The 15,882-nt window shown below is 50.4% G+C and overlaps 1 protein-coding gene across 1 annotated transcript; it reads right to left on the bottom strand.

Annotated features, from left to right (window-relative positions):
- Window positions 1-12,023: 12,023 nt before the first annotated feature.
- Window positions 12,024-15,882, bottom strand: SIX2 (SIX homeobox 2). Its single transcript, XM_004686236.2, has 2 exons — window positions 15,219-15,882; window positions 12,024-13,202 (listed from the first exon to the last, which is right to left on the bottom strand). Exons 1-2 carry the CDS (start codon window positions 15,776-15,778, stop codon window positions 12,872-12,874), a joined length of 891 nt encoding a protein of 296 aa, XP_004686293.1. The 5' UTR covers window positions 15,779-15,882; the 3' UTR covers window positions 12,024-12,871.

Here is a 15,882-nt window from a genome sequence, read left to right as displayed (position 1 = left end):
TGGGAGGATCGATCTCTCATAAAATTCTTTTTGAAGTTCTGGCAAAGTTTTAGTGTTGGTCTGGGAACAAGCCTGTGGGTTACTGTCTATGTGGGCCAGTGTGCAGCTTTTACTGGTCCTTGAAACAATCAGAATAGTGATACTCAGCAGAGAAGGACTCAAGACTGTGGAAAACAATTCAGTACAAAGCAGTCTTTGGGGTACTTAAGGATATTACTAGAAAACAAACTCCCCTTTTCTGGGAATATCTTCAGTTGTCCCTTTTTGTGTTGACCTTCTTTTTCAAAGGACTTCACTATTTTTGAGGCATTCACAGCAAACTAAGAAGGTGCAGAAATTCCCATACACCATCTGTCTCCACACATGTATTTTCAACTTCCCCCACCTATAACTCTTTGAATATTTCGAAATAGGTGATTTAAAATCTTTGTCTAGTAAATCACTGTCTAGGCATCTTCAGGGATGGTTTCTACTGATGCTCTTCCCACCATGACCCCATTGTGGTTCTTTGTACATTAAACAGTAACTCACCCAATCTCTCTTCCCTCAGTCCCCACTAACTTTTATCTAATTTCTACTTTTTAATTTTTTTTTTTAGATACTTCATATAAGTGGAACTGCATGGTAGTTTTCCTTTTGTGTCTGGCTTGTTTTACTTAACATAATATCATCAATGTAGAATGAGTAAGAATTTCATTTCTTTTTTATGGATTCCTTTTTATAAACATTCCTTATGAAATATTTATATGCCATATTTTGTTCACATATTCATCTACTGATAAATATTTGGGTTAGTTTCACCCTTTGCTATTGTAAATAATACTACTATGAATATTGGTTTATAAGAATCTGTTGAATATCTTCTTCCAATGCTGTGAGTAGAATTGCTAGATCATATAGTAATTTTGTGTTTAATGTTTTTTGAACTGCCAAACAGTACCATTTATATTCCATGAACAATGTATAAGGATTTGAATTTTTATGTATCCTTGCCAACATTCGTTATGTCCTGTTTTTTAAAAATAATAGTCATGTTAATGGGTATGAATCTTGTTTCTATTTAAAAAGTAAATATCAGGCTCTCCCTGATAGTGCAATGGGCTAAAGCACCGCATTATGAAGCTCTCTGGAACCACTGCAGCACGAGTTCAATCTCCAGCCAGGGGGCTGACCCACATGGCACAGCAGACCTCTCCTGTCTCACCTGTTGCTCCCCTCAGCAGTGTACTTTGTCATTCTGCCTGTTCTGCTCCCCACTCTGTCTCTGGCGAATCCTCTCACCTACCACACCTCTGGCCTGTACCCCAGTTCTATAAGCATAAATAAACAAGTCTTTAAAAAAAAAAAGTAAATATCATGTGGCAGCTTTGACAATCAGATTTTGCTGATTTGTTGTGACCAGTACCCATTTTCTTAGTGAAGTTTCTGAATTCATTTAGTAAAATCAATACTTTGACATGTATAATCATTGAAGTCTCTGTTCCACTAACTTTATTGAAAACTAATGATTGGACAGAGGTTTTCTTAAAGTCAGGAGACAAACAACAAAGAGGTTTTCGAGCCTCTGCAGAGAGATTCATTGTGCATGGTGGTATGCCTTTCACACTCACCTAGGAAATTTACAACTCAGCTTTAGCTATCACTTCCTGCTTGGGTAGAGGCTCAGCACAGCCAAAGACAAAAGCTGGAGCCTTCTGCATCCAGTCCAGCCCCCAGCAAGGTCTGAGAATAAGATAGAACTTTTCAAACCCCTTACTCTCCCAGCGTTTCACCCCCTAACCTTCCCTATCAAGTACTTGGGCTAGTTTATTCTTTGTTCCACTTTAATTCTTTGTTTCAGGCAGCAGTGACTAAAACATTTACTTGTAAATGTTTTTAGAAAAAATGCCTTTTGGTTGATGGGTTTAGCAAAATGTAAGCTCCAGTCAGGCAGGCAAGATTAAAGACACATCTTTGAGTTTTCTGGAAATAACCAAGTCAATTAAGACCAATTTGTGAGTGACAATCATATTTCTCCCCCAGTACCACTACTGGGAATGAGGATTGTTATTTTCAAGGCTACTGATGAGTTGGGGAACAGGGGGTGCGACCAGGGTAAGTGAAGATGGCACAGTGACTGCTGTTCTTACTGACATTTAGACATTTTCTTGTGCTAAAGTGCTGCCCGGTTGCTTCAAACTTATTTTCCAGAGTGAAAATTTGTGGCCAGTTTTTTTTCCCCATTGCTTTTATGGAGTGGTGGACTTTTAAGTTCCTTACTCTGCCATGTTCTCTTTGGATTCTCCCTCCTGCTAAAATTCATTTTGTAATTTCAACAAAGTCACGCAATAGATTCAAATAATTGTCTTTCAATCCACTGTTTGGTGGAATAGTGGAACCACTGCTAACATTCACTTGCTTTCTAAAGGAATAATGGGCTTATCTGGGCCATCCTTTTCAAAGTCTTTGGTTCAAAGGTTCCAGGATGCTTTTCACATGGGTCATGTTTCCTCTATGACATCTCTATAGAATGACGCTGTGGTTAGTCTTTTCTCCCTTTGTTGCCAGGAGGATTGAAGTTGAGAGTTGTGTTGACTTGCTTCAGACTGCAGGAAGGTGGGGACAGAGGCAAACTTGAGATCTCCTGACCCTCCTTTACGTTCTTGCCATGGGATGAGTGAGGGAGGTATGCGCAAGTTGCTCTGTGTGGGCAAAGCAGTTTCATCTTCTCTTTAGTTTTAAATAGTGGCCTCAGTTGATCTCTCCCTATCCTCCTCAACTCTTTGTGCCCTGCTTTTCCATTTTCATACATCATGTAGAAATTTCATAGGGCTCTGGAATAGGCAGTGGCCTTCCCTAGATTCCAGGGAGAACACATTTTCATCCAAAGTGTTGGTTCCAGAAGCGTCCACTTCGGAGATCTCTGCTACCTGCTGTGGTCACAGATGATCTTTCACTTCAAAAATGAGGACACAGATTCAGTCACCAGTGTGCACTGGAGATGGTCTTTGTGGCACACACATCACATTTGTCTAGGTCATCTGCTCGGCTGTTGTGGTCCAGGGGCCCTAGAATGTTGTGTGAATGTGCCTATTGGTGTTGGAGAGCTCTACAATTGAGTTATCCTAAATTGCTCTAACAAATAGATACCAATACTATGTTGGCTTAAATACCAAAAAAAGTTTATTCTCCTTTTATTTAGTTCAAGCCATTGGTTTTAGCCTGGGTTTGTGCATCCATGTGTGTGTGTACATGCAAGCATGTGCAACATTCTGCTTGATGATGTAGTGACCCAGCTAATGGGACCTTTCATCCTCAGTGAATGACTTTCTTTCTTTCTTTAAATAATATAATAGCTTATTTTTACATCATTTTGTACATTTTTTTCACCTCAATTGTAATCCCTGTGGGTTTCCCATCACCGAGTCACCCGTGTGCCATCACCATAGTCCAGTGCACTTACCCCCACCCCGGTTTTGATCCCATTCCCCACTCCACCCCCACAAAATTTCTCATTATTCTTATTATTTTCTCGCCTGGTCCATTATATTCCTGCTATGAGCAAAACCATCCGGTATTTTTTTTTTCCTTTCCCTCAGTGAATGACTTTCAAAGCCACTCGAGTTAATGCTGCTTTAGTGTGTTTAAAGGAAGAAAGAGCCCTAGGAAGTACTTGTAGGAGACCTTCTGCGTGAGCCTCAAAGTAGCCACATCATCTCTCATTCCTCTGGGGAGAACACGGTCGCAAGGCCCCTATTACAAGAGAGGTTGGGAAAGGTTATATATTCAGACAGCCATATGCCAGCCTACAGTTTATTATTAACAAAGATGGGCAAAAATGATATTTATATCCTCACATCTAATACCGAGCAGGTGGAGGTACTCAGTAAATATTTACTGAATGAAGGGATAGCTAAAGGACCGGCTGGATTAATAAGTGAAGGAATTCTTTATGGCTACATAGTTAGGGAAATTTTTCTGGAGTCCTCTATAGCCTATTAGTTGCAGAATCTCTTGATTTTTTTTTCCCAGGAAACATCTCCATATGAATACATGAGGGAATAATTTAAATGTCCCCACTCTAAGTAAATAGTCATTAAGACCCTGCAACTATATTCTGTAGGTTGAAGAAGGGATAAAGATGCTTATTGGTGTGAATTTTCATTTTGCAAGTGAAATAGCCATGGGTATTTGTTAACACAGTTTATAAAATAACTTTTTTTTGTTTAAACTTTGCTGTTGTTTTGCTTGTTATTGTTTTTATAGAAACAAGAAGCATCGTTATGTAGCCCTGGAGGTTACCAAATCCCTCTCCTTGTGAATTCAGATGCAGCATTTCTCAATACTTATTCTCCCTTTCTTCCTCAGCAATAAAACTGCTTTTCTGCCTCACCAGAATAAAGCTCACACTTCACATACTTTCTGTTTCGTGTGATCATGTGACTAGGTTGTGGCCAAAAAGCAATATGGCAACTTCTAGAAATTTTTCTTAAAAGAGACTACGTGCCTATGACTTTTACTTTCTTTTTCATTCCTGCCTCCATCCTGCTGAGGCTGAGATCATGTGTTTGGGGGCAGCTGACTGTGCCAATCCTACACTGAGTATGTGAGGGAAATGATCTTCAGTTATGCTTATACCACTCTAATTTGGATTTTTGATAATTTCCAGCTGAATCTTTCCCTAATCAATATACAGTACAGTAGATGAGGAAACCAAGACTCAGAGAGGTAAAGTGATTTGTGATATAGAAGGTGGTGGTATCTCTATTAAGAAAAAACAAGCAAGACAAAAAACAAAGCCAAGCCTTAACCTGCAATAGTAAATATACAGATGCATAGAACAAGGGAAATGTATAGAACACACTGTCTGCTCTACAATCACTGAAGATGGCTCACTCTTCACACAGACTCAGAAATGCATTTCCTGGGATTTCTTCCTAGTCCCCAGGTATCTCTGTTCCCCAGTTTCCCTTCTAGTTGTGTCAGTCATAGGACTCAGCTCCATTCAGTGAAATGAGTGGACGTGATAGGCACCTGCACCTCCCACACTTGTCCTCTGTGCTCCTTACTCATCTAGCAAACAAATGCAAAGAACTCTGAGGTCTTGGAGGAACTTGGAGGCACCTGATAGAGGAGGCTGTGTCCTTGAATCATCCTGTGAGAAGCCAGCTGCTTACCAGAAACATTTATTGTTACGCGGGTGAGCTCATAGCTTAACTTATTTGTACCAGTCACACATAGGTCAGCCTCTCGCTCTTTGCCTCATGAGGTGCCATGATTGCCTCAGCACTGACCGGTGCTGTGCAGACATGGAGCCTGAGGCAGATTACAGGTACAGTAGTATTTTCAGTCTCTCCTGGTCTCTCTGGTTTGATGCCCAGGACATCTCAGGTGCATCTGGGTGATGTGGCACTCCCAGCCTCTGCTCTCCTGGCCCTTCCCAGACCCAGGCCCCCAGGGAGGGAGGCCCTGCCCACTGTCCTGCCCACTGTGGCCTAGCTCCAGCCATTCTGGACGTCCACCTTGTGTCTGAGGACTTCTCTTTGCTCCTCTCTTGACCCTCCTCCCTACTTCCTCTTAATATTTAACATGACACCAATTTAATATTATATTCCTTTAACAAGTGTAAGTAGAGTGAGTTACACTCACTCTAAGGGTAGAGTGAGTCTTGACTTCTTTATCTGTGTCTCCTAACTGACATTAGGGACTAGTTTTTCAGAGTAAACAGGAGTCTCCTGTCTTTTCTTATTTTTGCCAGGGTTTTTTTTTTTTCTTTTTTAAACATTCAGCCTTTTTGCAACCACCCACAGAATTCTTATCACCTTTTGAGGAAATCTCTGTCTCTCCACTCATTTGCTTGGAATCTTAATGACAGGTCCTGTGTCCAATGAGAGAGCAAAGCTCTAGTTCTTGACTCTGCCCATTGCCCCCAAGCTTCCTGTGTGTGGAAGTGCCTGTCAGAAGAGACTTCTTCAGGCATTCCTTCTGGTGATTTCAGGGGCTGATGTCTCCCTGCATGCTTCCTCCAGCCCAGGGAAACAATCTTTGGGCTGGTCTAGTATCTGTTAGATACTCCAAACTTAACAAGTCACCTCAACAATAGTGAGGAAAGAAACTTCACAAACTCTGGGACCTCAGGAAAGTCACGTAGGACACATGTCCTGAGCCTAGCCTACCGGAGTCAAGATTCACTTTCCCATCTAACTATATAATCGTGATTGGTAGGAAAGGTGAGAAGCCATTGCAGGCAACCATATAAATGCCAGGAATAGCTTTATTATTTTGCTCTTAGAAACTGGGCACTATGGCTTTTCTCTTTCTGACTCCCTCTGTTCTGCTACTCCACCAGAGCATGGCTCATCATGGGGAGGTAGAGGAGGGAGTGATTCACACTTCGGTGGAGGCTTTCTTGGTGAAGCCTGCTCTATGCCCCACCACTGGTTGTAGACCGTAACTTGGGCCCGTGACCTCCCCAATAGTGCAGGTGTCTCAGGCTCTGACTGGGGACAACAGGTATTTCATATACACTATCTTGAAACTGGGCGAATCAACTAGCTCAGAAGGAACTGAAGGGGATGAGGGCTTCCAGTGGGGCTAAGTATAAGGTTGCCAGATGGAGAGAGGATTGGGAAAGTGCCCTCCCTTTCATAACTCCTCAAAACCCAGAGGCAAACCATGTTATTGGAATGACACCTTAGTATACCATCCCTACCCTCCAGATCAAGTATCTTGTCTACTACTGAATAATTGGGGGGTGGGAGGAGGTTGGGAGGGAAAAGAAGACAGAGATGCCAAGACTCAGTTTCTGTTCTCAGGGGGCCCCAGCAGCCTCATCTTCCAGAAGAGAATGACAGAGATGGGGCCAAAGTTTCAGAAGGGGTGTAAGGAGGAAGGCAGGTTGGGGTGGGTGACCCAAGGCTTCATCTGTCCCCTCCAGTGGCCCTCACTGGTCAAAGCCCTTGCCCTGGTGCTGGAGGCTAGGTCAGGTCTATTTATAGTAGAGGGCCACCGAGGAAACAGTGATCATTCCGGTTGTTTCAACTCTCTCACAGGCTGCCTCAGCGCCCACGGGAGCCACTCCGAGTACATAACACTCGAATGCTCGGTGCTGTTTGGAGCTGCCTGCAACTCCCCGCACCTCCTCCGGAGCTTCCCATTCCCCCCACCCACTCCCCCGTTTCGGACCCTCGGCCCCGGGACCAGGCGCGCTCCAATCCGGGGACCGCGCTCAGCTCGCGCGCGCGCGTTCTCTCTCGCAGCGAGTATCCTGGGGAGAGCGCGCGCTGACTGCAGCTTCAGAGACTCAGTTCAAATGCTGGTCCTGCCGGGGCCACGGGGGTGACACTGGTCACGGTCTGGGACCTGGCGTCCTAGTTTCATCCGGCAGCAATAATAGCTTCTTTGTATGGCCTCAGTGAACATGAAGCAGACACCAGGTGTGTAAAGTGCCTGACGCGCACTAAGCATTCGGGAAATGGCAGTTACGACCTATTGCTCGGTCACCAGTGCGCGAGTCAGCAGGGCCCAAGGCAGTTACCCGGGTAATTCTGCAAGCAAATGAGCGTTTGGGAGTGCGCGCCGGGTTGGCACAACAACTCCCTTGGAAAAGCCCTGAAGCAAGGAAATAGAGGGATAGAGGGTCTGCAACTTTACAAGGTCGGCCCCCCCCCCCCCCCCCCCGGGACTGCTCTGACAATTCTGAGTAGATTCTCTTTACAGGACGTCAGGCTGCTCCGCCGGGGCCAGGCTTGAAGTAGCTTGCCGGCAAGACTGCAGAATCCTGCAGTGTGCGCCTGTCAGACTTGGAGGTTCCAGAGCCGCAGAGATGGAGTCCTCTGAGCCTGGCTACCAGGGAAGACAGAATTGAGGTTACTTTTGTCACCCTCGGCGCATCCAGGAGCGTCGGGGCCCCCAGACTCCAGCCCTACACTGGGCCGGGTCTCTGGCTTCCGAGCCCTCAAGTCCCAGCATTTCTCATTCTCTTTCTCCGGAACAGCTCAGGCTACTGGCTCCAGAAAGCGGGCCCCACCAGGCTTGCACCCAGCACCTCAGGGATTAATACTGCCTAGGAGCATAGATAGTTTCTCTCAGCAGCCCCAGAAGCTCAGGCTGGCACAAGCTACTTAGCGGGTGGTAGTTTTCGATTTAGCTCTGAAGCGGGAACAAGGACTGCCTCTCTTCTAAAGAAGACCTTTCTCTATGGCCCCATGCTTGTTCTAGTCTCTTGGGTCTGTGGGAGCCTTCCAGGGCAGCCAGGGGTGCAGCTGGGCTCACCAGGTGTACCTTCTTTGGCTCAGCCTGGCGATGTTACTGAGACGTTTCCCAAAGTCCCGCAACTGACAACTCAGAGCCAGCATCTACTTGGTGGGGAAGCAGTCTCACTACTGAGTTGGTGCGGAAGGAGTGAAAAACTCAACCTGGTGGAGGATACCTAATCTGACCCTTTCCATTCTGATCCCACCCTGAAACCCAGAAGAGACCATTATGAGTTCCAGCCTCTTCAGAACCTGCAGAGAATAGGAGAAAGAGACTCACTTATGGCAGGACCCTGACGGTGGGTCCTGAGGTCTTTTAGGTTAGGGCTATGTTCCACCTCCCCGGCTGGGCAAGGACGACCCAGATATCCTTTCTACATCTGGGCTCACCCAGCTCACCAGCAGCAATCCCAAGAATCCAGATGAACTTGAGTCAAGGTGTTTCAAGGGAGGGGAGAGGCTGGTCCCTCTGCCACCAAACACCTCAGCTTACCAGGGGAACCCTCAAGCTTAGCTTGACATTACAGCTACCCCGTGTCCCTGGAGCACACTGGCTCAGAAACACACCTCTTACACAGAAACAGCCAAGCTGCCAGTCCACCTCCTCACCTGCAAATTTTTCACCACACTGTGCTCACACATTCTCATGCCTTCTCACATCCTACACACTGGACCCCTCTGGTGTTATTAAGTATCTGCGCCCAGAGTGCCTGAAGTCATAGTGGTGGGATGGAGAAAACAACAAGAAGGGCCAGTGTGTACCCCAATTCCTCCTAGGTCTTCTCCATCTGCCCCTCAACACAAAATGATCACACCTTTCCTTTCTGGATCTGTGGTAGCATCCAGGTAAGAGGTGGGCACTGCTGGAACATGGATGCTGCTTTGCCCTTTCCTGTCTCCAGAGTCTCCACTCCAAGGTCCGCCACCCCCCCCCCCCAGCACTCCCTCTGGCCACAACAGCATACTCCACAAGGACTGGGGAAAATAGGGACTGAGTTACCCAGTGGTCTCTCCCCAGATCTCCCTGGCTCTGTTCAACCTTCTCTGGTGTGGTGCACCGCCCGCTCCCAGGTGGACTTGCCATTTCCTCCAGGAAGGCTTAGATTTTGGGACTCTAGGGTCCAGGCCTGACCTAAGTACCGGAAAAGGCTCCCGAAACTGATGAGGAAGTGTGGCGTCCCCATTGCCTACCCTGCTCTCAGCAGCCTTCAGTGTTTATGCCCCAAGCAGATGAGTCAGTCAGCTGCCCTGGAAGTCAGAGTTCTTCTAACTTCTTTGTTAGGTTAGCGGAAGTGGGCTGCTGCCTTGCTGTGGCACCTGCCTGGGAACAAAAGAAAGGCATCCACCTTCCGGAAGCAGAAAGGGAAACTCACACTTCCGGTAGTTGCATCCTTTGGGTCCCATCTGGGCTTGGATGACCACAGAGATGTGGGAGTGGGAGGCAGGTGATAAGTCACTGGGGCCCTGATGGACTCTGATGGGGAGTGACTGTATTCACCTGGCAACACCTGTGCAAAAGTTAAGAGCGCTGGAATGTTCTGGTGGGGGCCACACGCTCTCCCTCAGTCTAGTGGAGTGAGGAAAGGACTACTGCTTGTCTAGATTTATGGAGTGGGCGAATAGATGCTTGGATTTTCAGAGCTTCTGTATCGTTTCCCCATTTGAAAAATGTTTTCGGGCTTAGCTTTCCTAAAGGGAGGGAAAGACGAAGATGCATCAAGTAGTTTCCCAGAGCGGGTCGGCTTTACGGAGCAGAGCGCCAGGACAGGTGCTCGCCCCCTACTGGCGAGCGCGAGCTCCCGGGCAAACTTAGGCGGATCCCACCTGCGCGCCTTCGGAGAGAAGGTGCCCGAGGGGAGCCCTCACTCGCTGCCGCCTCAGGATCCTAGGACCGTCTCTTTTGGGGGACTTAGCCACTGGGCGTCCAGGCCTTCTGGGCAAGCTGTGCTGAAAAGCAGGACGCCAGATCCAGCGGGTCGATGGGCTAAGAACCGTTGCTGGCAGGGGTACCGGGAGAGTGCGCATTTTCATGCTTCTAGGGAGAAGCATGAGGTGTAGTTGTGTGTGAGCGCACATATGCGGAGGGGCTCATCTGTGTAGGTCGCTGGGGGGTATATGGCCCACAGCAGCGCGTTTGTTCGCCCCAGGACACTGTTCGTGAAAATGGGTTGAGGGTCTGTCTGTGTGTGTCACGTGTATGACAGTCTGTTATTGTTGTGTGCTCCTTCCCTCTGGGGCAGTGAGGGCGTTGGTGCCATGCACCGTGCTCAGTACTTGTGAATTAGATGATAGCTGTGAACGTGCGTGTGCATGTGAAAGTCGGTATAGAGAGCCTGAGTGAGTCTAGAAAGTAGGGGTGATGTGGCGCCAGGGGTTGCTGTGCTCCTTTGTTTTCCCAGCGGTAAGCCCCGGCCTGTCCCACCGGGCTGGGTGACTACAGGCAGCGACAGGCAGTTTTGCAGACTCAGGACCCTCAGGCAGTCGGTGCCTGAATCCTGCCAGTCGTCAGAGGTCCGCCACGGGCAGAAGCAGCCGGCTGCCAGGGACGGGCTTTCTCACCGGTGCTTGTGCTTGTGCTGTCCGGGAGGAGGATGATAGTTGTTCCCGGGGCTTGTCGCCTGGGGGGTGGGTTCCCTCAGTCTCCAGGTTAGCACAAACGAAGGTAGGTGTAGCCTTCCAGCCAAGCTAGCCCGCCCAGTCGCCCTCGGGATCCTTGACACTTGAAAAGTCCTTGTGCAAGGGTCTTTGTGGTCGCTGATTTCACCAGAGAGGAACGTCCTTGGGGATCTCCACACTCGGGGATCTCAGAGCAGAGGAGTATACCTCTGCCCCTCTAGCCCTTCCGGTTAGGGCCAGCACATTTGGTCTCTAGCATTCTGGTCATGGAGGAGGGACCTATTTGGTATCACAGCCTGGGATCTGAGACAGAAAAGCTCCTCCTGGAGGTGCTTTGCCTACTTAGAACCTGCCTTGACCAGCCCAAAGGAGTTGCCAATGTGGGATCCTCCAGAGGGTAGGGGTGCTTCAGGTTAACGTACAGTCCCAAAGGCCCCTAAGGGCACCACAACCTGCAGAAGTGCCCAGTATCTGCTTGCTCCCATTCAGATCTAGTGTTCTGCTGACCAGCTTCCCAAGTGAGTCTCTGACTCTTCTGCACCCCACCCCTTCACCTCCACTCCAAACCCACAGATTTCGGAGCTTGGAAACTTTTGCTTCAGCACCATAGCCATGAGCTGGGCATGGAAGGTGGATCAGAAATTGCCTGTGGGACCAGGCAGCCTGCTGGTGCTTAGTATCTAGTTCTGCAGCGTGGGACCACACCAGAGTCAGTCTTTCAGGGAAACTGCACCTCCCAGTTGGTCCTTCAGTCCCACCATCTCCAAACACAAGTCACATGCACCCATGCTCCACACAAACAGCCTCCCACACCCCACCCCCACCTCAGAGGTGGAGAAAGAGGGCACTGTTCAATGGCTGTTGCTGGAGAGGAGTCTCCAAAAACGAGCCGGCCAAAACTCCCCGCTTCTTCAGTGAGCTTCTCTAGCAAGCAAAAGGGTTTCAGAGTTTTCAGTCCTTTCCCCTGGACACCAAGATGTGTTAGAATTATAGGACTGCATCGCCTGATTTTGGGGACTCACTCAGGCGTCACAGCCTAAAACCGGTCCACCCAGGGTGTCGAGTCCCTGTAGGGAAATCAGACACACTGCACTCCCGGCCAGCGGGCTTGTGGTGTATATCCATATATATATTTATGATTTCTAATTTTATTATAAAATAAAAGCAGAAATATTTCCCGAAGAACATTCACATGAGGGCAGAAAGGGAGATGGCAAGTCCGAGGCTTGGGAGGCACGCTCTGCTGGAAACAACGTGGCCACGGTCCCAGGAGCGAGAGGTGAGCCCATGTGGGGCCTCAGAGTGAGAGAGCCAGAGACACAGAGAGACAGAGAGATGCAAATGGCAGAGGCTGCTGTGGCTCTTTCTTTCACTTTAGCTCCCAGGGCCAAGCTGACACGTGCGTGTGGCAGGCTCTGGACAAGGCCGGAGTTCAAAGACCTGTCTTTCCTTTGCTCTTCTCTCTCCCACCTCAGCCCCAGGCAAGTGAGAGGTGAAGGAGGGCAATTCGAGGGTCAGGCAGGAGGAGAGACTGAGGGGTACAGATCTAGCAGCCAGGAGCCCCAAGAGGTGTCAGGGAGGAGAAGGCAGACAAATAGAAACTTTGTCGGAGAAGCCAGACATGTGGAAGAGCAACAAAGACAAAGGGGATGTGGCAAGCAGAAAGGGGAGAAGGAATGGAAAGGAAGAGGAAGAAAGAACGAGGAAGAGAGGGAAGAGAGAAGAGAAATAGGGTGAGTGTGAAAATTGTGTATAATTTATTCCCTTCCCTGGTTCAAGACCCGGTCAGATGCCTCCAAAGGATCTCAAAAAGCAACTTGTTGAAAATAAATGCCAAACAAAGACCAAGCCAGAGAGTCCACCGCCGAGCCCCGGGCCGGGCGGCGGTTCTGCCTGCTCAGCCTGTGGTTTGTCAGTCAGTACCTGGTGGGGCCGCCCGCGCCTGGCGCCCTCCCGACATGGTCTCTGTTAGGTCCCCAGCGCCCGGCGCCCGCCGGCCAGCACGAGCGGGAGGCGGGGCTCTAGGAGCCCAGGTCCACGAGGTTGGCCGACATGGGGTTGAGGATGGAGTCCTGCAGGCCGTGGTGGTGCTGCAGCGGGTCGGCGCCCCCTCCGCCCGGCACGGGCACTGGCACGGCGCTGGGGCCCGGAGGATGGCCCAGGCTGTGCAGCGACGGCAGCCCGGGCGGCGGCGGCGGGCTGAGCAGCAGCGCGGGGCTGGACGAGGAGTGGTCTGGCGTCCCCGACGGCGTCTTCTCGTCCTCTGAGCTGCCTAGCACCGATTTGCCGCTGCCGTTTAGCGACGCCGCCAGCGGGTTGTGGCTGTTGGAGTTGGAGTTCTCGCTGTTCTCCCTGCAAGTGCAGGAGCAAAGCGCCCAGGTCAGCGGGGAAACCGAGGCTGCTGAGCCTGGAGCCAGAGCTTGCACCAGCCTGGGTCAGAGCAGCTGCGTGGGCACTGGCTGACCCGCTCTTCAGTTTCTACCATTTTCATGACCTGGCCTGGGCCGCTTCTTGCTGCCAGTTCAGTCTCTCAAAATCTCATTTCTCCACTTTCTCCCTGTATCATGTCTTTCTATACCTTCCCACATGTCACCTCTCAATCTCCTGAATATCTTCCCCCCTCTGTGTGATCTGCCTCCCCAGCACCCCAAGGAGTTATTGGCATTTCAAGGTTGAGGGTGGGGGTGGGGGGGGAGTAGGATGCCTGAATTTTCAGATCACTCTTAGCTCCTCAAACCTGAATTTGTAGAATAGAGGTCTGCCTGGGAGAGGGAGGGATCTTAGGTCTTAGGAGAGCACCCTGTTTGAAGTCCAGACTCTCACTGGCCCTTTCCTTTTTTCTGCTTGAAGGAAGCCACTGACTTGTTCCTAGAGCTAAGGAAACCTTTACCCTCTAGCGCCCAACTAGCTCGCCTTGTGAAGGTTCTCCCTCTTGGGTCTAGGGACAAGGTCTTAAGTATATGGGGCTTCCTTTCCTGATGGTGCAGGGGATGAGAAGATGAGGGGTTAGAAGGCAGCACCTGGGGAAAAGGAGAAAAAAGGGTGAAGGGATGGTGAATCCTGGCCTAGACTTTTCTGCCATCCAGAAACTGAAGAGCTTTGCAACCCATACCTGAGCTCTGCCTGAGAACCCAGTTCTTCAGCAGTCTGGACACATACCCAGACTTAGGGTTTTGAAATCTTGGGTAGATTCTTCACTGGCTTCCTGAGGCCTTTTCTTCCTGTTTTCCTGAAAGGAAACTTCCCACTGGCCTGGCAGTTCAGACCTCATAATTTTGGATAACCGAATCTCATAGGCTGAGTCCAGGGTCAGCCTGATGCACCTTCCTTTCTACTTCCAGAGATCTTGGGACCGTGGCTCAGCACTCCCAACCGTGACCCTGATCGTGCAAACTCTGGCCAGCCAACAACCCATACCATCCACTCCAGGTGTCTTGTGGTAAGCAGGCTAGAGTCTGTTCCCACAATCAGTTTCTCTTCCATTCCCTACCCCCCACATCCAGATTGGGGGTTCTGAGAGGTCACAGGGCCAGCAGCCAGCCACAAGGGCCTAATGGTCACTGTTAAGTTAGTTCAGGAACTGAATTGTCCTGTTTCCCTGAAGACAAGCCACTCCCAGCCCTTCCGCTCTCAGCTCACGCTAGACGGACTAACCTAGCCTCCAGAGTAGGGTCTGAAGAGCGACCTGTCCGGCCAGGGAATGGCTTATGTGTCCAGGGAGACAAAAAACAGCATGTGTTTCTCTGCCTCTCCCCGGGTGCCAGCACTTCCTCCCCAAGCTTTTCACCTCTTGGTCCTTTCCGTAGGGTGAAAAAAGGCTCTAACTATCATGTCCAGGCAAGGGAATTTCTTAACTAGACCTCTCCACAGTCAGGTCGGGTTAGGGAAGTTCCAATTCCAGTCCTGACCCCCTACTCTTACTTTGGCCTGGAGCTGAATGAGGCCTAGGGGAAGTTCCGGCAAGTGCTGGTAAATTCGCACAGCGGGTCGCCAAAATCCGCAACCGTGATGCATCCTCGGCAGAAACCTCTTCATCCTTCAGAGGTCAATCAGGTTCTGCCTGCTATGCCCGTGCTACTAGGAGTGAGGCCCACGATCTCACCTCATTCCCCAGTTCGCTGCCTGTCCACAAACCACCAGGGAGTTAGCTGACAACTTTACCGATTGCTTGCCCGCTTTAGACAAACCCCCAGCCTTCCCCGGCTCCCTAAAGAGCTGAGCGCCCTCTGGGTCAGACTGGGCTGCAGTTGGGCAGAGTCTGGAACCGAGTGCCCGCTTAAGGCCTTTTTCACGGGGCGGCTGGGGAAGGCCTGCGAGCCCCATCCCTCGGGCCCAGGGGAGTTGGCGCAGAACTTTACTTACTCGTACCTTTCCTTGGCCTCGGCTGCCCGGTCGCGCTGCCGCCGGTTCTTGAACCAGTTGCTGACCTGCGTGGTGGTGAGGCCCGTGGCCTCCGCCAGCTCGCGCTTCTCGCGGGGTGAGGGGTAGGGGTTATGCGCGTACCACTCGCGCAGCACGCTGCGGCTCTTTTCCTTGAAGCAATAGCTGGTCTCCTCGCCGTCCCAAATGGATCGCGGCAGTGGGAATTTGCGGCGCACGCGGTACTTGCCCACAGCGCCCAGGGGCCGGCCGCGCAGCTTCTCCGCCTCGATGTAGTGCGCCTTGAGCCACAGCTGCTGCAGCTTGGCGTGGTTGTGCGGCGAGAACTGGTGGCTCTCCAGGATCTTGTAGAGCTCGCGGAAGTTGCCGCGGTGGAAGGCCACCACCGCCTTGGCCTTGAGCACGCTTTCATTCTTGTGGAGGTGCTCGCAGGCCGGCAGCGACCACAAGAAACGGCCCAGTCGCTCGATGTTGCCGCCCTGCTGCAGCACCTCGCACACGCACGCCACTTGCTCCTGTGTGAAGCCGAAGGTGGGCAGCATGGACATGGTGCCGGCTGAGCCCCCGCCCGCCCACGCGCGCCCTCACCGAGCTTCGCGGTCCGGCATGGGAGCCTCCCAGCCGGGCCGTCCGGGGCCGAGAGGCGGGCGGG

The sequence above is a fragment of the Condylura cristata genome, unplaced genomic scaffold (genome assembly GCF_000260355.1).
Source record: "Condylura cristata isolate star-nosed mole 26May11 unplaced genomic scaffold, ConCri1.0 scaffold00020, whole genome shotgun sequence".
In the NCBI taxonomy this organism is placed as follows: Eukaryota; Metazoa; Chordata; class Mammalia; order Eulipotyphla; family Talpidae; genus Condylura; species Condylura cristata.
Note: the sequence above shows the minus strand (reverse complement) of the source record. Positions and strands in the feature narration are given on the sequence as shown.

What these genes read in the sequence shown, in the direction of transcription:
- SIX2 (XM_004686236.2), bottom strand. Translation starts at nt 15,778, where the DNA reads ATGTCCATGCTGCCCACCTTCGGCTTCACACAGGAGCAAGTGGCGTGC. An exon ending in GCAGCCGAGGCCAAGGAAAG is followed by an intron (nt 13,203 to 15,218) that starts GTACGAGTAAGT and finishes CTGCACTTGCAG; the next exon opens with GGAGAACAGCGAGAACTCCA.